A 27,513-nucleotide genomic window follows, 5' to 3' on the forward strand; every position below is an offset into this window, starting at 1 on the left:
AGCACATAACTTTGGACCACTCAGCAGCAGTCCAGTCCTTTTTTAACCGAGGAGCTTCTGACGGTGTCTGTTGTTCAAGAGTGGCTTGACACAAGGAATGTGACAGCTGAAACCCATTTCTTGCATAAGTCTGTGCGTAGTGGTTCTTGAAGCACTGACTCCAGCTGCAGTCAACTCTTTTAATCTCCCCCACATTTTTTAATGGGTTTTGTTTCACAATCCTCTCCAGTGTGGGGTTATCCCTATTGCTTGTACACTTTTTTCGACCACATCTGTTCCTTTCCTTCGCCTCTCTATTAATGTGCTTGGACACAGAGCTCTGTGAACAGCCAGCCTCTTTTGCAATGACCTTTTGTGTCTTGCCCTCCTTGTGCAAGGTGTCAATGGTCGTCTTTTGGACATCTGTCAAGTCAGCAGTCTTCCCGGTGATTGTGTAGCCTACAGAACTAGACTGAAATGAGAGACCATTTAAAGGCTTTGCAGGTGTTTTGAGTTAATTAGCTGATGAGAGTGTGGCACCAGGTGTCTTCAATATTGAAACTGTTCACAATATTAAAATTTTCTGAGATACTTTGGGATTTTCCTTAGTTGTCAGTTATAAACATCAAAATTAAAAGAAATAAACATTTGAAATATATCAGTCTGTGTGTAATGAATAAATATAAAATACAAGTTTCACTTTTTGAATGGAATTAGTGAAATAAATCAACTTGTTGATGATATTCTAATTTTATGACCAGCACCTGTGTGTGTGTGTGTATATATATATATATATATATATATATATATACACTCACCTAAAGGATTATTAGGAACACCTGTTCAATTTCTCATTAATGCAATTATCTAATCAACCAATCACATGGCAGTTGCTTCAATGCATTTAGGGGTGTGGTCCTGGTCAAGACAATCTCCTGAACTCCAAACTGAATGTCAGAATGGGAAAGAAAGGTGATTTAAGCAATTTTGAGCGTGGCATGGTTGTTTGTGCCAGACGGGCCGGTCTGAGTATTTTACAATCTGCTCAGTTACTGGGATTTTCACGCACAACCATTTCTAGGGTTTACAAAGAATGGTGTGAAAAGGGAAAAACATCCAGTATGTGGCAGTCCTGTGGGCGAAAATGCCTTGTTGATGCTAGAGGTCAGAAGGGAATGGGCTGACTGATTCAAGCTGATAGAAGAGCAACTTTGCCTGAAATAGCCACTCGTTACAACCGAGGTATGCAGCAAAGCATTTCTGTAGCCACAACACGCACAACCTTGAGGCGGATGGGCTACAAAAGCAGAAGACCCCATCGGGTACCACTCATCTCCACAACAAATAGGAATAAGAGGCTACAATTTGCACAAGCTCACCAAAATTGGACAGTTGAAGACTGAAAAAAATGTTGCCTGGTCTGATGAGTCTCGTTTTCTGTTGAGACATTCCAATGGTAGGGTCAGAATTTAGCGTAAACAGAATGAGAACATGGATCCATCATGCCTTGTTACCACTGTGCAGGCTGGTGGTGGTGGTGTAATGGTGTGGGGGATGTTTTCTTGGCACACTTTAGTCCCTTTAGTGCCAATTGGGCATCGTTTAAATGCCACGGCCTACCTGAGCATTGTTTCTGACCATGTCCATCCCTTTATGACTACCATGTACCCATCCTCTGATGGCTACTTCCAGCAGGTTAATGCACCATGTCACAAAGCTCGAATCATTTCAAATTGGTTTCTTGAACATGACAATGAGTTCACTGTATTAAATGGCCCCCACAGTCACCAGATCTCAACCCAATAGAGCATCTTTGGGATGTGGTGGAACAGGAGCTTCATGCCCTGGATGTGCATCCCACAAATCTCCATCAACTGCAAGATGCTATCCTATCAATATGGGCCAACATTTCTAAAGAATGCTTTCAGCACCTTGTTGAATCAACGCCACATAGAATTAAGGCAGTTCTGAAGGGGGTCAAACACAGTATTATTATGGTGTTCCTAATAATCATTTAGGTGAGATATATAGATATATATATATATCTTTTTCTTTTTTTTTAGGGGATTACTATAACTAAAAAAAAAAATCACACTTGGACATACATTATTGAAAAACATCACATATCCATTTACAGTTAATCAGGCCAGAGAAATTAAATGATAGAAACAGTCCATAACACAAGATACCAATACATTTTTGTAATAAAAACCATTTTATGTTAGTTTTTTAAAACTGTTTTTCAGCGAATAGTCTGCAACAAGGCTTTTGTTAGGAAATATCAACCTCTTGTGGTCAATGAGTTACATGACATTTATGTTAAATAAGAGCATTACACGCACGAAATTGCTTTCCATACACATCCAACATATAAAGGACAGTGTGCATTTTACTATAAAATATAAAAAGATATATATATATATATAAAAAAACATATAATTTCACCATTCTTTCTCCTCGTCCAGTCCTATGCAACGCATGCTGGGATGGATCTAGAAATCCACAGCCCAAAGTTATCAAGACATTTCATTAAGTTACTAACAGAGGCAAGCGAACGAACGAACAAGCAAACAATTAAATAATAGTTTCATTTACAATATTAGGTTGATATAATGACCAACAAAGTGCCAAAGTGTCAAAGTCATCAAAATAACGTCTGCAACTTAAAATTTGAATTTTTGTTAAATAAATGCAACCGTTCGCACACACACACACACACACACACACACACACACACACACACACACACACACATACAGTTAAGCTGAAAATTAGAGAACAATCTATAAACACTTAATTTTTTTCAACAACAAAACAACAACAACAACAAAAACTTTATTTTGTGGAAAACACAGTGATAAAAATAAGAGAACACTAGCCACTGGAGCACGAAAGAAGGACTTCAGCACATCTGCTTTTCTCTGGTTTCTCAGACTGCGCTGCTGTGATCCTGTCCACTCTTCTTCCAGTCTCTTCCATAGTGTGGGAACTGTAGTTTATATGAGATAATTGACCAGTTCGTTTAACTGCCGTCATCCAATAAGAATTCAGGAATTGCGTAGAAGGGGAGGAGATCCTGCAGCTGAGCTGACGCAGTGTAGACGTGATGGCTCTCAAAAGGGAACAAAGAGTTTTTAAGATGTAACTGTAAATGACATGAAATTCGCATTATAACCAGTAGATGGCAGCAGAGGATGACTCTGATGTTTTGTTCCATCCGTTGCTTTATCACTGTCAGTCACAGATCTAGTACCTGCATCATCTTACTGTCGCTACGGGTCAGTGTTGCCAAGTCCCCGGTTTTCCCGCTGAATAGAGCTACTGTAACACTGTTACCGGGAGATGTTTTTCATGTCCGTGGGTCGAAGCGACCGCAATAACGTGATATATAACCCTGGAATGCAACTTTTATACATTATATATATTTTACCTGCGGAAGGCGTTTTTACCGGCGGATCCACTGAAAAATCATTGAACTAGTTTTGAGAAGAAATTGGGCGGGTTTTGCTGTGAAAACCTGGCAACACTGCAACAGATCTTCAATTAAAGTACACTCAAAACAAAAAATAACAGGGATAGGATGAATGAAACTAGTGAGATGTTGTCTTGTTGTTCCAATAAAACTATTACATATTTTCAATTGTCCTGTAAATTTACCCTACTGTACGTTAGATTTAACATTCATGATCACAATCCTAGCCCTAAATTAGGCTACTTAAGTCTATTTAGATCACCAGAGTACTTTAATTTCCATATTACTATTTCAACATTTAATATTAACAGACCACATTTGTAAAAATGATGTTTGCCTTAAAACTTTCTATAAGGAGAGAAAAAGACATTGTTTATCAAACAATTTTATTGAATCTTCCAGTACAGACTTGATATTCATGGAATAAAACTGCTTTCTGATAGTACAAGTAAGCAAGAACAGCACAAAAAAGGGACAGAGACAAAAAGCCGCTTAGAAAAGTGCAGATATGAAGGAACAACATCATATATTTTCTTAAAAAAAATACAAAAAATGTTAACATTTTGACAGTGGATGGGAATTCACTATGAAGAAAAAAAAACACGGAGAGCAAACTAATTAAAAATAACCTACTTTTTACAAAAAATTAAAACAATAAAAAATCAATTTAGATTTTAGTGCCATTTAGAACTTAGTCAGCAAAAAGCTAATTATTTAACTCAAAAAATGCTGAAAATGCATAGGCATCATATATATTTCTTTCTCTTGCTTTTTAAAAGGTGTTTTGTAAAAAAAAAAAGATAATTCATGGCATTTTAGAAAGAAAAGAAAAAACTGGCAAAGGAAGACGTTCCTCCTTACAGCACAGTGGTGGAGTGCACAATATATGGACAAAGTAAACGAAGCCTGCCTCCGCTCTCATAGACATCAAAGACTGACAATCCTGGGGATCAAACCACACTTGAAAAAAAACAGACTGCACAGCACTTTCTCTACTAATAAGTACATTTACACACCCGATTTCGAAATCAGTCGAACGCAACTGCAATAGAAGTAGCGCAACATACGCATGAGTTTGCTCATGCATCCCTACCCACTACTAACATGCTCTAGCTCCCCATATGTTATCCCATTCAAAAGCTTTATGTTCAAATATATGTTTTCTTCATTCTACAACAGACATTTTTGTCCATTTTTGCTACATTCTTGTTGGCTGTGAGACATTTTGCATTAATAACCTCATTATCCTTCTTTACAGCATCATGCCATTCAGTTTATTTAAAGCATTATATTTCTGCACGAGTTTTCATACTTTTTTGCCTTCCAGAAGTGTTCACCATACACTACACTCTACAACCCTGTACTAGTCTCTAAACTACGATGCAGACCTTTTTTTGCCAATGGAATACTGATTTGTAAACTGCAAAAAGGAGAAGAAATGCAAAAGAAAAAGAAGGAAAACAAACAAATTGGCTTAAAAACCCACAAACAAGACCAAAGGAGGATACTTGTCACAAGTATGATGGCCTCATCATTTAACATGCTTGGTCACACAAAGTTGTCAAGTATCTTCCAGATTCTCACGGCTGAAAACTAAGGACCCTTCAGCCAAAATTTATGCCCCCAAACAAACTGCCTTCAAGTAGAATACAAAACCCACCCTCTACCCCTCCCTTCAACCAATCAGCTTCTGCATGGGAACCCAGACATCTGCAGTAGCCTTATGGTCAGCTCTGTCTAGGACACGGAGGAAATGGGGTTGTGAGGAGAGCCCATCTGGGTTAGGACTTTATCCAGCCACTGCAGGGGCCCGTGAAGATGAATCTCAATCCAGCATGGGGTGCTTGTCACATCCTGTCGATGATACTCTGCACCCCAACCCTGGAACACAAGTACAAACATGTCAGCTGTATTTCTCCTGAAACTAAATAAAGGGAAGATTAACTCAAAAACAGGAATTCTCATTGAATTCTTACATTTACTCACCCACACAGGGTTCCAAACTTGTATGCACTTCTCTCAGCTTTTTTTTTTCATCTTTTTTTCATGCAATAAAAGTCATATTTCTGAAGGATCATGTTAGACTTAATACTTTAATAATGTCTTTGTAGGAATATATTACATCTTAAAATGTATTACAAATAAAACAGTTCTCTAAAATTGTAATAATATTTCTCAATATTACTCTTTTTACTGGATTTTGATCAAGTAAATGCAGCCTTGGTGAGCACACGAGACTTATTTCAAAAATAAAGTCTTAATTATTCAAAATTTTGGGCTGGTGTTTCACAGAAACAACTTATTTACTGTTTCACAGAAGAAGAAAAGTCATACAGGTTTGGAATCACAAAGAATTTAAAGGGGACATCGGATACCGATTTTTTTTCACAAGTTGATATGATTCTTTAGGGTCTTCATGAAATGTCTGCAGCTATTTCTGTTAAAATTCCTCAGTGATCGTGTAAAACTTTTTAGTGTAGTGTAGTCAGGTAGATAAAGATAGTGACCGTTTCGGTGCATGTCTCTTTAAATGATAATGAGCTACTGCTCACCCCACCCCTCTATTTCATTTTTTTGTGTATTTGGTGGTGCTTTACCATCAAAAACAAAACCAATCCGCTGCGTCCTCAGTGGTCTGATGTCAGGAGAAAATAAAGACTTGTGTTCACTTTTACAACCAACTACAAAACACTTGCATTGCATACGAGACCTTGTCGCTACAGCTGCACAAGTGTGGAGAAAATGGCTGAGGGTGAAAATATGCTAATATGGGACCGTCCATCAGTATTTGTGGGTTTAAAAAGGACTAAATGGTGGGGTGTTGTGTCCACATTGCTAATACACATTTACATGCAACCATGTAAAAGTGAATTTTGCATCCGATGTTCCCTTTAAATTTTTGGATCAGCGATGATTTCTTCATTTATATAGTCTAGCTTACCTTTACAAAGCTCATGCGGATGGTGCACATCTTGGTGAGTTCATAGACGGCTTCAAAACCGTGATTGACGGACTGTGCCAAGAGCTCGGCAAACTCCTGGTTGTTGAAGATCTTTAGGCTGCAGCGACTGGGGATCTTGCATACGGTGGTGGGGTGGAAACCATGGTGATAGTTGCAGTTGCGGCTCTGGACAAAGATACTGCTGTCACTCAAACATTCAGCGTATACCTCCCCTCCCACATAGTACAAATGGACTCCTGCAAAATATATGAAAAGGTGATTGTGAGATTATATTATATCAATATTTCGCTTATTAACAGCATTTCTGAGACAGGCCATGTCATATTTTAGTGCTATATAATAGTGCAATTCAACACACTATAGGCAGATACTGTAGAATAGTTGTTTTATGTAGAGCTCATTTCAGTGACAAGTCAAACCTTTTCCGATGTGGCGTCGAGTGTTCTCAATGGTCGAGTTGCGGTTGACATTCGACAGGAGACCAAGGCAGAAACGGTTCCGGTTGTTGGAGGGGTCGGTAAAGCCATCCACCAGTACACTGGTTGAGGAGGCCTGGAAAGCCTCTCCCACACGATTATTCAGCTCATAGTACACAATGGAGCACCAGTGTTTGGGTTCCGCATATGCCACAGGCTGAACATCTGCACAGATGGTTATGAACTCATTGAACACAAGCACACAAACCCTTACTCTATTAAAGCAAAGTAGTATAGTATTGTTCACAAATTAAAATATAAATAACCTTTAAGATCACCAAGGCTGCATTTATTTGATCAAAAATCCAGTGAAAACAGTAGTACTGTATTTTGAAATATTATTATTATTATTATTATTATTTTAAATGTAATTTATTCCTGTAATTTTCATCTGAATTTTCAGCAGCCAATACTCCAGTCTTAAGTGTAACATGATCATTCAGAAATCATTTGCATATTTGATGCTCAAGAAACATTTATAAAACAGCTTAATATTAATGTGCTGCTTAATATTATTGTGGGGGGGGGGGGGGGGAATCAAGTTCAAAAGAACAGCAGGTTACACTTTACATTAAGGCTTCATTAGTTAATGTTAGTTAATGAATTAACTAACATGAACAAACCACGAACAGTACATTAATTACAGTTTTCATCTTTGATAATGTTAGTTAATGACAGGTGTGTTTTGTCTACTCTTTTCCCATTACCCTATCACAATAGAAGTGAGCAATCCACAGGATGCAGCTTGAGTGTGCATCCCAAAATTCTTATGAAAATTATGATACTACAACCTCCACAAATATTTCAACAGCTCGCCTTCTCTCTGCACACCCCCCTCACCTCCTGAGCATCACTACATACAAACTGTTAATTTAATCTTGCATAAGGAAGTAATTGGGATCATTGATTCTGAAGCGCAGGTGCTGTTTTCATGCCATAAACACAAATGTGTGTGTTAAACACTGTGTTAAGACTTTTCTTTTTTTTTTTTTGCATAATAAATAAAAAAGGGAAAGCAAAACCTATAATCAGGCATTCAGGAAAGTAATGTATACAGTGTTCATTCAAGTTTTTACTATCACTGACTAACTGTAAATAATGAGCCACAGCCAATTCTAACTCACACAGCCCAACAGTGCTGCAATAACTAATGGATAATAGAAACAACAGCAAATGTCATTATCCATTAGTCTGGTCTCTGCGCTGACTATGAACAAAATTGACAAAATAATAGTAGAGGGTGCATATCCCTAGTTGTACTAAACATGAGAATGCTCTATATTATATACTAATGCATAAAATTGTACTTTTATCAAAGCAGTAACTGTAAAATTATAGTACCAAATTTAATTGGATAATAATTGGAATAAACTCCTGAGAAAACTAGGTTGCTGCTGGAAGAGGTGCTAGTGAGGCCAGCAGGGGGTGCTCACCCTGTGGTCTGTGTGGGTCCTAGCGCCCGAGTGTAGTGATGGGGACACTATACTGTCAACAAGCACCGTCCTTCGGATGAGACGTTAAACCGAGGTTCTGACTCTCTGTGGTCATTAAAAATCCCAGGATGTCTTTCGAAAAGAGAAGAGGTGTGACCTCGGCATCCTGGCTAAATTCACCCATTGGCCTCTGATCATCATGGCCTCCTAACAATCCCCATATCTGCTGGTAAATGGACTGCATTTATATAGCGCTTTCAACAGACCACATGGCCATCCAAAGCGCTTTACAATTTGCCTCACATTCACCCATTCATACACCGACTGCGGTGTCAGCCATTCAAGGTGCCATCCAGCTAGTCGGGAGCAGCTGGGGTTAGGTGTCTTGCTCAAGGACACCTCGACACTTGGTCAGGTGGAGCCAGGGATTGAACCAACAACCTTCTGGTTTGTAGACAACCTACATAAACCACTGAGCCACTGCCGTCCCAATCTGCTGATTGGCTTCATCACTCTGTCTCCTCTCCACCAGTAAGCTGGTGTGTTCTGGCACACTATGGCTGCCGTCGCATCATCCAGGTGGATGCTGCACACTGCTGGTGGATGAGGAGATATCCCCTGACAATGTAAAGCGCTTTGAGTGCCTAGAAAGTGCTATATAAATGTAATGAATGATATATATAGTATATAATGACTGTTTAATAACAATAGCATGCAGTAAGAGCAGTTTTGATGTGTATACTGTAGCCTAACACTATCCCATGTTTTGAAATTAACTCACTGTAAATTTTCTAATGGTTTTTAAGTATGTTATAATGTTATAATGTTTTACTTCGTCGTTACATCTCCATTTAAAAACCAAAATGTTACAATTACAGTCAGTTTGTAACCCGTCCCTTTGCGCCACCTGGCGGTAGTTTCACAAATAACTTTAACATGCGACTTTCCGTTAACACCGTGGCCCTGATTAGGCATTTGCCATTTTGATTGTCCACCTACTGTATGCAATTTTGTTCATAATCACGTGACGAGATTTAAAGAACAAAAAGTCAGAATGTCTGTGACTCTGTGTGTGCGTGTGAGATTATGTTTGTGTTTGGACTTCCTGCACCTGCAGTGTGGGCTGGCAGCTGCTGATAGCTATAAGCAGCCCATGTCATGCTTTAAGAAATGGGTGATATCTTTGCTGGAGTGGCTGAAGCTCAGTGTGATGTCTCATTTTGGTGTGGTTTTTATAATTTGAAAAGAGTGTACCTGGTTGGTTGCTGAGCTCCACTGGCAGGTTTTGAGCCAGCAGGTTAGTGTCCATTGGCTGCGGACATCCCTTTGTCATTGGCTCCTCTGGGGGCATATATGCAGGTGGAGGGGTTTCTTTTGAAGCAATGACCAAAAAAAATAAATAAATAAATAAATAACACAAGAGATGTAGATAAATAAAAAAATCTATATTGTCCCACAGAATACATACAGCTCTCAATACATACAATATAAATATAACACAGCAAGTTTTGTTTTTTAAATTCGCATAAAAAAAAAAAAAAAAAAAAAAAAAAAAAATATATATATATATATATATATATATATATATATATATATATATATATATATATATATATATATATATATCCAAAAGAGGAAAAACGGGAGGGATTTATCTCAGCAGTCAGAAGTGATAAATTTGCAGTCAATTACTTAAGGACTTTCCACACTGAGGCGAAAAAGAGAGGCGAATCAGATGAACAGTGATTTCACACAGAGCGCAAAACGATTGTTCGCCTTCTGCTAATTCACGCCTGCACACTACCGTATTTTTCGGACTATAAGTCGCACCTAAGTATAAGTCACACCAGTCCAAAAATACGTCATGACGAGGAAAAAAACATATTATAAGTCGCACTGGACTATAAGTCACATTTATTTAGAACCAAGAACCAAGAGAAAACATTACCATACAGGAGCACTGAGCAGCTCGCGGCTGTAGACAGTAATGTTTTCTCTTGGTTCATTTCTCTTGGTTCATGTCAAATTAATTTTGATAAATAAGTCACACCTGACTATCAGTCACAGGACCAGCCAAACTATTAAAAAAAGTGTGACTTATAGTCCAGAAAATATTTTTTAATTTTTTCAACAATGTATGTTTTTTATGGCAACAACATCTCGACATCCATATTTTTTGTAAGTTGGTTGAAAGTCCTCTACTTCTGTGTTTTAATGCTCATGATCAATACAGTCTTCTAAAACTTAAGCACCACCGTGTCGACCATTTGGGTAACAGCAGTTGATTTGGCCACGTAATGTAATGCTCAAATCTTACTAGATGGCCCGTGTTTTCAGTTTGTGAAAATGAAAAGATTTGTCGGACTGGTTCAAAAAAAAATAAAAATGTTGACGGCCTATGTGAAAGCATTCATAGTAATCTGTTTTATTCCAATGTGTCTAGTGTTGTCAAAAGACCCGGTACTTCGGTACCAACTCGGTACTAAAAAAATGAAAATGTGACGGTACCAGGTTTCTTTAAGTACCGGTAGTACCGAGGACCCGGTCAACCCGCATACAGCGCTAGGATTTCCGCGAAGCAGAAAACGCGGACGGAATCTCAAAATACAGTCATGAAAATTAAACTTACATTTTAATATGGAGAGTCATGGAATTTGTCAAAGTTAGCATAAATTTATCAAATCAAATCTCCATATGGACCAGTATCTGTAAATGTTAAGCCGCAAAAGTTGGTTAAAATCTGAATCCTGCATGTTCTGCGCGTCTACAACCCTCTACATTGCGAGTAAATCACTCACATATGCGACTAAATTTTACTCTGGGCGACTAAATTATGTCTATTGTTAGTCATTGGCTCATAAATTCTAGATTTTACTCGCCAGTGTGTGTGTTCAAGGCTATTATACGATTAACACATGTTCACTCGCTGAACACTGACTGAGCGCTTCAGAGTTCTCTCTCCATCAAGCGATCTGTACTTTTTCGATTCATCTCAATGGACGGCCAGCGCACCTGTATTTGATGCTCTGTAAACTCTGTGTGAAGGCGCACGACTCACCGTCACTTTGCTGATAGCGCTGTATCTCACACATGCAAAGAGAGAGCGAGAGTCTTACCACGCTGAATCGAAACGCTACATGTAAACTATATTATTTGTTGTCTTCTCCTATCAAAATAATGGAGATAATTTAGAATTATTCAGCTATTTGGAACAAGCAGTAAGCCGGTTTCTCCGGTAGTGGGCGGAGCTAATGCGCAAAGGGCAATTTCATTGACCATCCCTGTTTTGATTTCAGCAAATCCGTTCGACCGAATGCAGACAACGTGATTAATATTCATGAACCCAGCAGCTCATCAATCCATAGTGCATTGTATATTGTTAGTATGGTAGTAGAATTAGTATTAGTATTATCTTTTAATAATAATTAATATGATCTATTACTATTTTTTTTTTACAGAAGCCCTCAATGACCAAAATATCTTAAACATCACCACCATTACGTTCAGTTAAAATGACAAATATGCATTCATACATGGTTATCAAGTTTTAGTTATAATCACTAAAGTTCTATCATTAAAAAGAGCTTAATACCATAATATAATGCTTGACTGACTGATTAAGAAGCTAAGATTTAAGAAGCTGTGCCATTTTACAAAGATAAGCTGATTGGAATCATATGTGTGTGTGTAAAATAGTATATCAGTCTGGCCACTGGCGATAATATTGCCAAGGTGTGCAAAATAAAAGTTCATTTTTACATAAAGGCATTGTGCAAGAAATATTACTATTATTTAGTAAAATGTATGTGATACTGCTACTACTGTTGAAAAAATTAATAAAACTTTATTTTTTAATTAATTAAATCACACAATATTTCTTCCATGTTTTAATTTTAATAGCAAATCCCCTTTATTTACCAAAAAATAAAATGTGTTTAAATTTCAGTAATTAAAAGACAAATTAAATTTGGGTGAAACTTGTTTACTGTTTTTCATAATTATATTACTTGTAGAAAAACTTTAAACACAATTGTAAATAAGTATAAAGAATGGCATTGGTTTTATTTTTAGTGATAAAAAGTGTGTAATTAGCATATTTTTGTGTTTTGCTTTGGTACCGAAATTGGTACCGAGAACCGTGGATTTTCACTGGTATCGGTACCGAATACTGAAATTTTGGTACCGTGACAACACTAAATGTGTCATTGCGTCCAATATTCGTTTTGCTTTTTTGTGCTCAGTGTGGACCTGTAGAAACACCATGGCAGTAGTGTTGTTGACTAGTTTTGTCTTTTAAATTCCATGTTAATAATAAAGTTTTATAAATACATGAAAAAAAAAATCTAACTTTAAAATACTTCTGCTAATACAGTCTTTTACCATAAAAATTAATTTTCCCTTCTTAAAAGGCACAATTACAAAGTAATTCGATAAGCAAACAATAAGTTTGCTCAAAAAATAATTAATGCATCTGATATTACTTGTAGTACCTTAAAGTATAATATCAGTACCATATCATACATGAATATAGTAATCACATAAGTAATTTGGTACAACTGTACCAAAACACAAGAGAATTAATATTTATATTTGAAATGTACTTTCCTTCTAATCAAACGCATGACATTACACCATGCTCCATGTTTTTGTCTTAAAACATGAACAACTGAAATCTCATAAATACTTAAACTACCATTTTCTTTCAAAGAAAGAATGATCTTTGGAAAATCATATGACACCGAAGACTGCTGAAAATTCAGTTTTGCATCATAAGAATAAATTATATTTTTAAAATATTAAGAAATACAATAAAAAGTTGTAATAGTAAAACTGTAAAACATATTTCACAATATTACTTTGTTGTGTTTTTGATCAAATAAACACAGATTTTTTTTTTGTTTGAATAAAACACTTCTTAAAAAAATTCTTAGTAATTTTGATTGTTATGGTAAAGACACTAAGAAATAAATTACATAAGTGCAGTTCACCTGGCATCTGAAAAGGGCTGCCTGGGTCTGAGCTGGACGGTGAATGGGGGAAGGTGGCTGTACTGCCTGTGCCACTGTTGGGCGAGTTGGGGTAGCTGTTGGTGGGGGAGTTGGGTGTGAAGGGAAGGGCGTTCGCTGGCTGCTGTTGAAAGGAGTCAGGGAAGGTGGCGTTCTGAGGCATATGGGGTTCTGTCTGATGGAGTGGGTTATGGAAGCGTGGCAGCATAGAGAGTTTAGGATTGAACTCGCTGTTTCGTGGCACCAGCACAGGTGGCAGCACTGTAGGAAGAGAAGAGAAATATGGCAATCAGAATGGAGTAGCTGACAAATAGACTGACTTTTGATATGAATTCATGTATGGCTATTCACAACCTGTAAGCACCAGATCAGAGCATATCTGACTAAATACAGTACAACATAATCACCGATAATAAGAACAACCTACAAGACCTATACTAAAAAAAATAAATAAATAAAAAATCTAAGCAAGCAGCATATCTGCACTAGTATCCAAATTTTCTTTTATTTTTTTATGGACATGACATAAAGGCACAAGAATGAACAGAATCCTGAAATTTCCAGCCAAAATAAACCTTATAGCTTTTAACATTAATCATTATTGTAGGCTTACCGTAGTGATTTGGAGGATTTTTTTAATGTACTGGCTAAATAACTAAATTCTAAAATAAAAATAAAAAAAAGTGCATAATGAGAAAAGTATAAGAAACAATAAAATGACTATTCTGTCATCATTTTTTTCACCCTCATGTTGTCATAAACCTCTATGACTTTTCTTTGTCTGTGGAACGGAACTGTTTGCTTCCATACAATGAAAATCAGTGGGGTCCAAAACAAGCATCATTGTATGGACAGAAAACACTGAGATGTTTTTCAAAATATCGTCTACGATTCACAGAAGAAGAAAAAAATGAGTAAAGATTTGGAATAACATGAGGGTGAGTAAATGATAACAGAATATTCATGTTGTGGTGTACTATCCCTTCAATGATTTTTAATTACCTTTAGTGTTGTTTTCCTGCCCACCATTTTCAGTATTTTTGTAAAATATACAAATTAGCCATCTCATCCAAGAGTCATATTCACAGTTGTCACGCCTGTACTCTACTACTAGAAATAGAAGAGCAATAAAATGTGGCAACTGGTCTTTCCGCCTCTGTTGTCCACATACTTTATATTCATACGCCGGCAGCCATATCACCCTGGAGCCCAAGACCGGTTTCCCACTGAAGCTAAGCAGGGCTGAGCCTGGTCAGTACCTGGATGGGAGACCTCCTGAGAAAACTAGGTTGCTGCTGGAAGAGGTGCTAGTGAGGCCAGCAGGGGGTGCTCACCCTGTGGTCTGTGTGGGTCCTAGCGCCCCAGTGTAGTGATGGGGACACTATACTGTCAACAAGCACCGTCCTTCGGATGAGACGTTAAACCGAGGTCCTGACTCTCTGTGGTCATTAAAAATCCCAGGATGTCTTTCGAAAAGAGTAGAGGTGTGACCTCGGCATCCTGGCTAAATTTGCCCATTGGCCTCTGACCATCATGGCCTCCAAACAATCCCCATATCCGCTGATTGGCTTCATCACTCTGTCTCCTCTCCACCAGTAAGCTGGTGTGTGGTGGGCGTTCTGGCGCACTATGGCTGCCGTCGCATCATCCAGGTGGATGCTGCACACTGGTGGTGGATGAGGAGATACCCCCTGACAATGTAAGCGCTTTGAGTGCCTAGAAAAGCGCTATATAAATGTAATGAATTATTATTATTATTATTATACAGGCTAAACGTTTAAGACTAAGACGTTTGCACTGAGATAGGGAAAATGCATTTCAGTGATATAACACAGAGTATTCTTAAACAATGGGTGTGGACAGCATGCTGCCGTTCTGGAGAGGAGGGGAAAGACAGGTGTCCAGACATTCACAGGCCTACACTACACAAGCGTGTGCAAGGCGGGCAACCAGTCTTTCCTGCTATTGTCTGTGTGGGTGACAGGAGTTCCGGTAAATCTCTTCCTCTATACAGCCACATGTTTCATCCTGCACACACACATACACACAAATGTGTACACAGACCCTGAACAAAGCCCTCATTCTGCCCCCGCCTGGAATTTCCTGCTCCTGCTCTCATAATGCGCACACACACACACACACACACACACACACACATAATGTGGACAGCTGTTTCTGTGTTGTCAGCTGACCCTCATCTTTTGCTTAGCCAACAAGAAGGGGGCTGTGCGTTTGAAGTCCATTCTTACACCATAAGCAGAGGTAAAGAAAATGTTCGCTTCCCATTAAGACACACGCAAACACATAGAGCACAGAAGGTTTTTAGACTCCACAGTTTTCTCTCAAGTGGTATCAGGATCAAACAAACTATAATAGCACCTGGCAAAGGCCGGAGAGAGATATGGAAGGGGAAGGACAGAAAAAGAAAGAAACCATCTGCAGGAACCATGGGAAAGGAAAACTCAGGAACATGCGAGGAAGAAGGTACATGTGGGCTATATAATCCATATGGGATTCACTGACAATGTGATTTTGCTCACTTGTTTGCTCTACTAGACGATGGTATTCCATTTATTATGAGAACGTGCTGTCATCTTGAGCTCTTTAAGTTGAGTGGATGCTGAAAGGTTGTCATTTTTGTCGTTCATCAGCTGGGAAGACAATAAATGCTCCAAAAATGATTCCAAAGTTATTGTTGCTCTGTTTTTTATAGATAGATAATTATTCAAACTTTATAGCTAGCCTATATTGTTATCGTCTTTGATGTGAATGGGCCTTAAGACATGTGTCGTAGTAAATGAGTGTTTTTAAAAGAAGATGAACAAATGTCTTAAGGGTTTGGAACGACATGAAGGTGCGTAATCAATGACAGAATTTTTGGGTGAACTATTCCTTTAATTATTGGAATGGTTCAGTGACTCAACATAAAAAAAGACTTGCCACCACATACTGTCATAAAGATGAAACCTAATGAAAGTGTCAGTAAATGAATCTGAACAGATTCAAAAGATCAAATGAATCCCAACCACTAGTCCAAATAAATTAGCTTCTATTACGTAGTGCTCATGAACAACCGGCTCAAATATATTTAGTCACTCACCTGGACTGTCCACCCTCTTGTAGTGATAGGGATTGATGCACACATCTTTCTGCTTAGATCCAAAGGGAAACTCACAACACTCCAGGGCCTTGAGCTCATGGTGTGACTGCAGGTCAGGCCAACGCCATACGCGGCAGTAGATGACGTGAGGCAGCCCTTTCCGGTGTGACACCTGGAGCCTTCCGTCCAGCGAGCGGGGGATAGTGACACAGTTGCTTGGCTGACCGGGGGAGCTGAGTGCCCTCTCCAGCTCCTCCATAGCACCCTTCTTCTTCTTCAGCTTCTTGACCAGAGCATCCACAGCCTTCTCTGCCCACTTCTCTTCTTCATCGCCTTGCTTCCAGCCCAGCAGTCGTTTGACTGCCGGGCTGGTGAAGGAGAAGAGAGACGTGACGTTCATAGTGGCGCCACGTGCGCCACAGCCAACACTGTCACAGTTAGTCCACAGGATTCAGCCACACAGAAACAAGGAATCTCTGCTCTACCTCCTCCAAGAGAATCAAAATCTCAACCGCAGCGACACATCAACAGGGGTAATTGCTGAAAGTTGTGTAGTTCCAGATCTAGGTCAGATTGTCAGGTGCACCTGTAAAGAGATTAACAATTCAATCAGACATTCAAGAGACTCCAGCACTGACACTGAAGACTGGAATACAGTACACAACTTTTGCCCAGGTTTTTGGCATGATTTGCAGTCTGCACAAGTCAGATCCAGACAGATATACACAGAAAATTGTGTAGTGTATGATGTGCACATGTGTACAAAATTGTTTTAGCTTCAGACTAGTTTTTCACACAGTACCAAAAAAGTTAACTTCTTATGTTCTCTGTACCAATTAAGGTACCACAACTATACTAACTATTACATTTTTATGTTTTATTTTATACCAATTTAATATAAATATTCAATTGATATTTTATTTACCTTTTTTAAAATATAAATTAAACATTTGTACTGTATGTAGCCTTCAAATTGCATTCTCTTCTGCATTTAAATCTTTATTACAAGCAATCCCGCGGGTCTTAAACAAATGCCGCGTTTCCACCGCAGGAACTTTACCCAGGAACTAGGGCCTTTGGCCTGGCACTCGGTGTGTTTCCACCGCAGGAACCAGGAACTAAATAAAGTTCCGGGTAAAAAATGCCCCTCAGAAAGTCCCTGCTGGCGAGGTAGTACTTTTTCAAAGTTCCGGAACTTTTGGGGGCGGGACTTGGCCACTAAACATCCTGATTGGTTGAGTTCACGCAGCATTTCAGGCGAGAATGTAGTTGTTTAAAACTCAAATCTGTGGTTTATTTAAAAAGACAGCGCCTATTTAAAAATGTTTTTCGCTGATGTCGGAGATGGTCAGCTCCACGCGATCAGCAGGAGCTCAGTGATCATCTATCCGCCGATAGCAGCCTTATCTCGGCTAGACCTTCTGATGTGTGCCGCTGGCTCTTTAGTGGTTAAACATAAGATATTATTCATTTTGGGTAAATCTAACAGGTTATCTTTGGTCTGTATTCAATTTATCTATATGTTTTAAATTGAAAATAAAAAAGGCAAATTTATATAATATTTTGTTTAATTGTAATGGCTGTATAATCACATATCCCTGAACTAAGTACATTTCTGCAGCTGTTATTATGTTTAAATGAAAACGAAAGGAGGCAGTGGTATTTGATATCCTATTTTGTTTTATTGTAAATGTACAGTGAGGAAAATAGCAGTAGCCAAGGCGAGCTGACTGAAGTTATCAAGTAACTTACGCTGCTGTTTGCAGAATTACCGGATTTGCATCGCCACGGACATCACACTCCCGAGTCGAATGCGCAAAGTCTGAACTACCGAGGATGCACGTCCAAAATCAGCATACTATAGTATTGAGAAACGCGCGCAGACCTACATCACCAGTCTATTTGCCTAATCTTCCCTGTACTGTACACCGTGGTGGAAATGCATAAAGCAACAGGTCTGGGGGGAAAAAAGTTCCTGGTACAAATGTTCCTGGTAATTTCGGTGGAAACGCGGGATTAGTTTTTCTACCTCCTCAAGTACATCTATTATGAAGCCTTGTTCATCTAAAAGTGCACTTTTTCTTGTTTTAAACCTAGCTAAAAAGCCACATCTTGTTTATGAAACGCAGTAGATACTTTAATTATATAAATGTATTGTTAAATTACTACATTTCTGTGTCAATTCATGTTCATTTTTACCACAAATAATGCGATGTCACTTTAATTCAGCACGTGCAAACTCAGTGCATAAATGAACGCTGCTCCTGGAACGCACTGATGGACCACAACCGTGTGCAGTGTGAACGCTCTAATCTGTTAACATGGGTGCATAAAAAATGCAACACATACGCACTGAAGACAGAGTATGTGTGAAACAGGCGTTACAGGCAACAGAACAAGAGGCAGGTCTATTGCACTTACAACTGCAAGACTTAATGCACATATCTATTTCGACACATCAGATTTTTTTTTTTCGTTTGGGTGGTTATCACTAGGCCAAACACTGCAATTTCAGATTCAGTCGTCCTATCAAAACTGTAAAATTATGAATGTGTTATATAGAGAAAACAGTGCTACCATTATAATCAATGAAGTCTGCTCACTGACTGAGTGAAAACTCCAGTTGTAATAAAAAAAAGAATCTGTCCATACTGCACAATTTACATCTTGTTTATACTTTTGTTGGTTATAGTGAAACAATTTGCGAGTAGAGCTCACGCCGAACAAACTGTGGTGTACTGAGGAGATTCTGACTTACAAGCTTCTGATTGGCCACTGCATTCACACACTCAACTAAAATGTCTCTGATTGGCTACAAAAAAGACACTGCAAAACACATTGTAACTAGAAACCTTTGACACTCATCACAGAGTGCTCAAATACGGGAGCATTTGAAAGCAGCTGCCTATCAGGTACTGCATCGACCGGGTACTCTCTGGTATTACCAGGACTGCAGAAAGGCTGGTATCGTTGTGGCTTTACTGACTGAAGTACGGGTACTTTTGACAACACTACTTCAGACTATGGCTGTGTCCAAGAGCTAAAAAATTCCGCCTTCACAACGGCAGTAGGAAAGCAACAAGGCATATCCAAGCCCAATGGCTGTGTCATATCCTGTCTAATAAGATCCCTTCATCAAATTCATTTTTGAAGGCACTACAAATGCAGCCTATGATACCCAATTTACTTGCATTTGATAATTGAATAAAAAATAAAATGGTGTCTGAAAGTTGAGGTTGGTAGTAATTTTATGTGTAAATGTACACAACATTTGATTTTATCTCTAGCAATAAATTAGTATTAAATATTCGCTCAGTTATCACTGGTCTTTATATTTTGTTGTAGATGATTTTACTGTTACGCAGCATTAGAAGCCTTTCTGAAATCAGTTTAGTGAGGTTTCCTCATGCTTCAATGCTTTAATGCCACCGATCCAGAACAAATGACGCAATACATCTTCTACCCTGAAATCACTGTGATGATGACATCATTCTGTTACGGGTTCTCAGAATTAGGGCTGGACGATTGTTGAACGGCGTTCACCTCTGTGTTTTGCTTTTATGCCACTTACTGGAGAGCAGAGTCATGTGGCTACACACGCGGTAGTATGCTTTTAAGGGGAAAGTATTGACAGGATTAAAAAACCGAAATAACCAACATGGGAAAATTAAGTCGGTTAGAGGTTCTGAATAGGGATGGGCGTTTCCCACAAATATCACATTCGAATATTTGAGCTCACAAAAAACTAATATTCGAATATCCGTTTATTTAAATTAAGTTTAATGAGACAGACGTTATTTTTCAGCAACATTTATTGTTTCCGTCATTTTGAACAAGCTTACAATAAGCTTGAACATTACACATCGTGTTTTGTAGCTGAAAACCTTTAACAATGTGAGCAAACAAACAAAAGTACAGATTAAAAGCAAAAAAAAAAGTAAACAAAGAAAAAAAAAAGTGAACAAAGAAAAAACGTAAAGCAGCCTGCAGCAATTAGGCTATTGTAGAACGTAGCCTACACTTAACTTTTAAACTTTTAAACTGTCAGCAAATCTGTCAGGAAAGTCGGCTCCTTCTGTTAACAATAAGGTCGGCCACGGAGAAAACGCGCTCTGACGGCACAGATATTGTCAAAACGAATACGTTTTGTGAAGCGCTTCATGTTTTCGTTTCACCACTGAATGGGATCCTCATCTGGTGGAATACATGGCTCCAGCAAGAACTGTTCCCACTCGTCTCGGCTAGACTCTCTGTAATCATCGCTGAAGAACTGGATCAGCCTTTTCCGACGAGTGGGCATTGCATCCTCTTCATCGTGGCGGCTGCATCCACTCCACTCGCATCAAGGGAAATGTTCTGATAATGTTCAAAAAAGTTTTTTTCTTACTTCTCTCGCGAGAAGAGAAGTTTTAACTGCATTCTCCAAGTTAGCGGTGTTTATTCATTGCTTGAGAGATGCCGCAACAATGTTCTTGAATTAGGTCACTTTCTGTGGTTCTCCATGCCATATTTGAAGTAGTGTAGAAGACCGAAGTTCTTAGGGGCCGTTCACATATCGTGTCTTTTTTGTGCTCAAGTTTGTTATTTCCAATGTAGGTGCGCAGTATGCGCGCTCATAAGGGAAGCGACGCGGTCGCGATGCGCACGCGGTGCGACGCACCCATTTTTTTCAGGCGCGTCCACACCGCATCGAGTTAAAAACATCTCAACTTTTCAGAGAGCCGCAAGCGCACCGCGGGTAATGTGACAAGAACTAACCAATCAGCTCCATCCTTTCCTGTAACAACGTTGAAAAATCTCAGCCAAGATGAAGGAACAGCTGATCATAGCTGTATATGGATTGCCATTTTGAAATAAATTTAGTAGCAGAGCTACTGAAAGAGATTTTTTGTGCTGCAAATCCATTTATCCTTTGCTGAAATTTCTGCGTCTTCATGGAGAGAGCAACTATTTCATTGTTGCTTGGCAACGGCAGACGGCTCAGGAGCGCTTCTGCCCGAGCGCTTTGGAGAAGGAGAAAGCTTCTCCTTCGAATGTTCGACTATCCGTGCACACCCCTAGTTCTGAATTTCGGTTCGATTACTTTTCGATTAATCATCCAGCCCTACTCTGAATCGCGGCCTTCAAGGTCACAGTGCAAAGCTTTCAATTCCATCTTCTCTACGGTAAGTTCTCAAAATGGCTTTCAGCATATGGGAAGTGGGATGTGTTCATACGGCACGCTAAATGATACTGGCATGACACACTGCTGAGTGATGCCTTATAGCACTGAACAATTTCCTGACTCATATCAGTTTCCTCATAAGTAAAGATGCTGCTGCTTATAACAGCATGCCATTCAGGAGACCGCTGTGCTTTGAAACATAGGTTCTAGTCAACAATAAATTCAGTCAACAGGCAAAAAAATAGGTTAAGAAGTTAAGAATGGGAGCCTTTCCACATCTTGAGAATAGAGAGGAAACGCATTTGAGAAAGCAGCCATTCACTAACCAGCATTCAGGGTAATGGGAAGGAAAATAAGAGTGCACAATGCAAGAATTCACACTTCTTCTGAAGTTATCAGATGGTTTGGCATAGCATCCTCATTGGAATAAAGCAAGAGGCCTGAAATACATTTCTTGGGGTGGGATGCTTTCACATCAAGTACGATAACTGAACAACTTCTAAGTTGCAAAACATTCTTGCTCTTCCTAAACCGATTTCTTTTTTCCATCTCCATCCACACATATGAAAAGTCTAAGGTTTGGTTTGCCAAGGACTTTCCAATCTATCAAGTGTCTGAGAAGCACGAAAGGTGTTTTTTTTTCTTTTTTCTTTTTCTACTGATTCTGTTGTGGCCCATCAACACTAAATACTGTAAGTAAGGTGACATCAGATAGCAGCTATTTGAACTATGCTGAGCGCTAAGAATAATGTTGTCCTCTGTGAGTGTGACTGCCCTCAGCTACTGTTTCACTTTAGATAGCTTGTCTGATGTAGGTTACAATCAGGGCAAAGTATAACAAGACAAATGCCTCTATACTACTGACCTGTATCTGAAAATACTTTTATTATTATTATTTACAGAATTACTGCAAAATCTCAACAAAATCACAAGAAATCTTTGGCTTATAAACTAGCCTAAACTCTGCACATCACAGTAGATTTATTCAATGAAAACAGTCACTATTTATTAACTAGGCTGGAGAGATTAATAGCTGTTATCGTGGACCACAGCAAAAGGGAGGCTAATAAGTTGTTGCTATATTTAGCATCATCTTGCAACCAAATACTCAAGCTCAGGACCTTATACTGTTGTCAGGGAGGAGATAAGCAAATGGCAGAAAGCCCATCACCAATACCCAACAAGATAGAATATATATAGATGGTCTTTGTTCCATTTGATTAACACAAGGGATCTCATTTTTGTAGTCTTTCATAATAGAACCTAACATTTCTGTGGATAGGAAGCACGAATTCACAACAAGTTCTTTCTTCTTAAGACAAGTGAATGAAGATAACAGATGGGTTAAAGATAAATATGTGGGGAATTTTCCATCTGTTCTTGTTGAATAAGTACCAGGTGAACTTGCAAAGACTTCATGCCATGGAAGATCTGTGAGTGAATCAATGTGCATGTATTTTTCTATTGCTTAATTTTTTCACATTAACAGTGATACACTGATACAGATCCTTCAATTCATTCCATTATTTCAAATAATTTCTTATGTTGTTAATTAATAAAAAGGGTTTAATAATAACATGGTAATACACTCTTACATTCTGAAAAAAAAATATTTAGAAAATCATACTGTTTAAAACCAATAATAACATGTACATTGTAAGAGAAAAATGACAAACATTGAAAGAAAAAGTTGCAAATCTGAGATTCTGATATCAAAGTGACTAAAAGTGACTGATATCGCCAAAGTGGCTTGGCGATTTTTCAGATTTTATCAGTTAATTTAAATTTCATGTTTTTTCCACAATTAATTTTTTTTATAAATCGAGGAATCACAATTTTAAATCGAAATATTATCAAACATTAGTATCAGACACTGACAATTTGCCAGTGTTAACAGTAAAGAGAAAATAATTATCCACCTGCACGTCGGCGCGCGTGAATAACTGCTCATGTGTGACGTGCTCGGCGAAGGACCATAAGTAGAATATATCAATAGTGCCATTCACACAGAATGCACTTTTGTGCTGACAAAGATGCGATGTGTACAGTGGAATAGAAAAAAAAATGCAGGAAGATGACAGTTGAACATCTTGAGCGCCATGTTTTAAGAAAGCCGTTTTATGTATAAGATGCTGGAAGAGACACAAGCGCAACAGTCAAACACGTCCAATCAGTGCAATTGAAGCAAACCTGCAAAGAATGGCTCAGCCTACTGTATGTATGATATTTCATATTTTGCATCATGGTGACATCAGGCTGAAAGCTGCTGCGCATTGTTTTTACAAAACATTTATAGTTAATAATAATCTACTTGGTGATATACCTTCAGTCATTTTGAATTTGAATTACCTTGACTTTTGAGTTTTTTTAAAAGCATGTTCCTTCTTTTATTCCTGAACATATATGTATAAGACAAGTGTGTACAATATGCAATTGTAGTTCATGCATCTTTTTTTGCAAAGATATTAAAAAAATATATATTTGTTTAACATTTACATCATGCTGACAACTTCATTTGTGGTGCACTAGGTATATATATATTAATAAAGAAAAAAGTTACTTGAATCATGTTGTAGTTACATTTTCAAGTTGACTTGTTAAAAAACGAAAAAATCGACTAAGGGGCGGAGAAACTCTTCAATACCTTTGTGTTACTGTTATCAGGATCTCCCTGACACATCAAGAGCCTCTTTATCTTTAAGTATCAAAGGCAGCCAGGGGCTTCTCATTGTCAAAGGCTGTAGGCCACTTTAAACTCAAATACACATGCAGCTGTTCCCTTAGGGAAGCTGTCATACATGTTGAAAGCACACAGTTCTCACACCAGGACCTTGGGTTTGGTAAGATCTTTTGGTCTGTGTGGTTAGAACCAGCTGACTTGTTTAATTCATTGCCATGTTATTTGGAGAAGCACCCCACAGTCCAAACATTTAGGCAAAGGTATTCAAAGGCTGTTGGAGTTGAACTGAAAAGTATTATTGAGGATTCATTAAATCTGACCACTAGTCTGACCACACACTTACATAAAAGGTCAATATTCCATTGTATTGACTCAGACAATGTTAGTTTGGGCTGTCTTGAGCCCAGTCAAAACAACCAATACTTAAAGGCAAGTTCACTGTTTGGGCCAATCGCCAAGTGCATTGACATGGGACGCCAAAATTTGGATGTAGACGACATGCGCATAATATGAGCATAAAGGGGCCTAGCGTAAAGGGTTTGGTCGGTGAACTGTGATTGAGTACTTGCTGCTTGAAGAATTGCACAAATGGGAAAAAAACTGCAGTTTCGGTTCCACATTTGCAATGCAGGGCAGCCATTAAAATGCAATCATTGCATGTTCAGCTGAGTGCATGTAAATATTAGCATTAGCTTGAGGGTTTGTGCAGCGGGCAGAGCTAATGTGGCTCCCATCACACAACTTTGACAGCCTTGACCCCCCGCATCATATCCATGTATCATTTTGCTCTGGTTCAGTGCCGTTAATCAATTTAGGAGGCAGTAATGATGCTTTCTCAGCCCTCTCAAGAGACTTTGCATTATAAAGAACTTACATTATTTATCAAGGGCTGGATCTGGGGCCCTCCATTAAGTGCCAGCTCTATTGCAATGTTCTCTAATGAAAAAAAAAAACAAGGGTTTGGGGGGTTGGACAAATGGAGAAGTAGGGATACAGAGAAAGGGAGAGTGAGAAAGACAGACACTCTGAACAAGAGCAAGTGTGCTTCAAACTCCCTGTGATGCCTCTTTTAAATCAAACTGGCCAAAGGTTCATGCACGACAGCTAATGCTAAACTGATGGTTAATTGTTTGTTCTAAGTATATTGTGAGTCACTGTGGAACTATGCTGATACTATGAGTCAAGAAACCACAAAAGATTAAAAAAGAAGGCTGACCTTTTAAACTTACGGAAAACGGGCATTTCACATGAAATACATCCCAATGAGGTCTGTGCGCATACAGACCTGATCATGTGATGGATACATTTACTTTACACTTTACAAACAGAAAGCACAGACACTATTGGTCTGTGAACAAAAGGCCTACAACGACATATAGTTTCATTATTTTGTTTGTTTGTTTGTTTATGGTATACATAACTCATAACTCTAATAATAAAAACAGCAGCAACAATGATAATAATAATAATGAAAACAACTTTTTAGGTCTGTGAACAATATATCAGATATCTTATAGTAAAACACAATTTTGATCATTTCCAACTATAGTGGACGGGCAGGATGATAATGATTATCTATGATTATTATGATGATGATGATGATGATGATTATTATTATTATTATTATTATTATTGTTGTTGTTATTAATATTACTTTACAACATCAATAATGGATATAATTTTCAAAAATGTTTTTTTTTACTTTTTATTTCTTTTTTTAAAATAATGAATAAAAAATAAATACATAAAAAGTTTTAAAAATTTCCTAAATTTTCAAGAAGCAGAAGACGTGTGACACTATGCACACACAAGAAAAAGTTATCTGGAAATGTAATGAAAATTCATAAAACTGTATGTATTTTATTTTGAAATATGTAGGTCAATGTACAAAACTCATTCATTTAAGATTTGATTTACAAAATTGGGCACCACAGGTGGTCTGCCAATTACTGTTTGATACCAAACTTTTTCAAAATCACAAAGTTAACAATGTTCAGTGAAAACCAATGTTAAGAAACTAGAGTTAATTCATTTCATTGTCATATTTTAATGTATTAAAAAGGTGCACGTATAATGTCTCTATACATTCATTAATGATTATTTGAATGGCTTTCCAATATACTGTGCACAGTTATAGGCCAGCCTGGGGGACATCCCATAGGCGTTATGGATTTTATACTGTACAAACTGTATACTCTATGTCCCTACACCTAACCCTAACCCTCACAGGAAACTTTGTGCATTTTTACTTTCTCAAAAAAAACTAATTCTGTATGATTTATAAGCATTTTGAAAAATGGGGACATGGGTTATGTCCTCATAAGTCACCCTCTCCTTGTAATACCTGTGTCATACCCATGTCATTATACAGAGTTGTGTCCTGATATGTCAGAAAAACAAGCACACTCCTTTTCTCTGTCTGCCACAACACACACACAATGTGTGGGAATAAAAAAATCCAAGCAAATCATGGACAAGGACAAATTCTTGTCCTTTGAGTAATCTGATATGTCATCTTCATTGATGTCAGGAAACTGTCTCAGGTCTCACAGGCTCTGCATGCATCATGTACGGGGCAAATATTCGTGTAGACATGTATGATTTATTGCCATTTTTGAACAACCAAAAAATTAAATCCCCCTCCAACTGCACAATAAACCGAAGTGGGTGGTAAAGCACGAAATTATGAATAGTGGAATGAAAAATATATAAAGGAATGACTAAACAGACTTTAACCCATTTGTGTGTATTCGCTAATTAGGTCAATAACGTTACTTGAATTAAAAAGTAGCCTGTATAAACAAATACAACGTAACAAAAATATATATATATTATTTATATTATTGAAACTGACTGCAAACATCAACAACAGCACAAACATCATGTGACAGTCAAACAAAATGTAACAACAAACAGCAACAACAAGGTGATGTGCAGACACAGCATATGAACCAGAGCAAATACTGAGTGAATTACTCTGGAGTTGTTATTAAGAACAACCAAGCTGGATGCTTCATCCCTGTTCTCAATGAGCGATAAACACTCGGTAAGAAGTTATAAATTGCGCGTTCCTTCTAAAACCATTTACAAATTAGCCGTTTGTAATTTCACAGTTTGTTGACCCGTTTAAATACAAAAGTAGAGTTTACTGTACCTTCTGCGCCACCTCGACGCGATCCTTCTCAGCGTTCATACAGACTCGCTGTGCTCTCGCCTGGCGTCAGTATGTCGCGGACCGCTG

At 38.2% G+C, this 27,513-nt stretch overlaps 1 protein-coding gene across 1 annotated transcript; it reads right to left on the reverse strand.

Moving 5' to 3' along the window:
• Positions 1 to 4,676: 4,676 nt before the first annotated feature.
• On the reverse strand, positions 4,677 to 27,513 carry LOC132142541 (mothers against decapentaplegic homolog 1-like). The gene is made up of 7 exons (XM_059552492.1): positions 27,427 to 27,513; positions 16,429 to 17,014; positions 13,311 to 13,589; positions 9,577 to 9,693; positions 6,833 to 7,054; positions 6,393 to 6,649; positions 4,677 to 5,332 (listed from the first exon to the last, which is right to left on the reverse strand). The coding sequence occupies exons 2-7, from the start codon at positions 16,826 to 16,828 to the stop codon at positions 5,189 to 5,191; spliced, it is 1,419 nt and encodes a 472-aa protein (XP_059408475.1). The 5' UTR covers positions 16,829 to 17,014; positions 27,427 to 27,513; the 3' UTR covers positions 4,677 to 5,188.

The sequence above is a fragment of the Carassius carassius genome, chromosome 6 (genome assembly GCF_963082965.1).
Source record: "Carassius carassius chromosome 6, fCarCar2.1, whole genome shotgun sequence".
In the NCBI taxonomy this organism is placed as follows: Eukaryota; Metazoa; Chordata; class Actinopteri; order Cypriniformes; family Cyprinidae; genus Carassius; species Carassius carassius.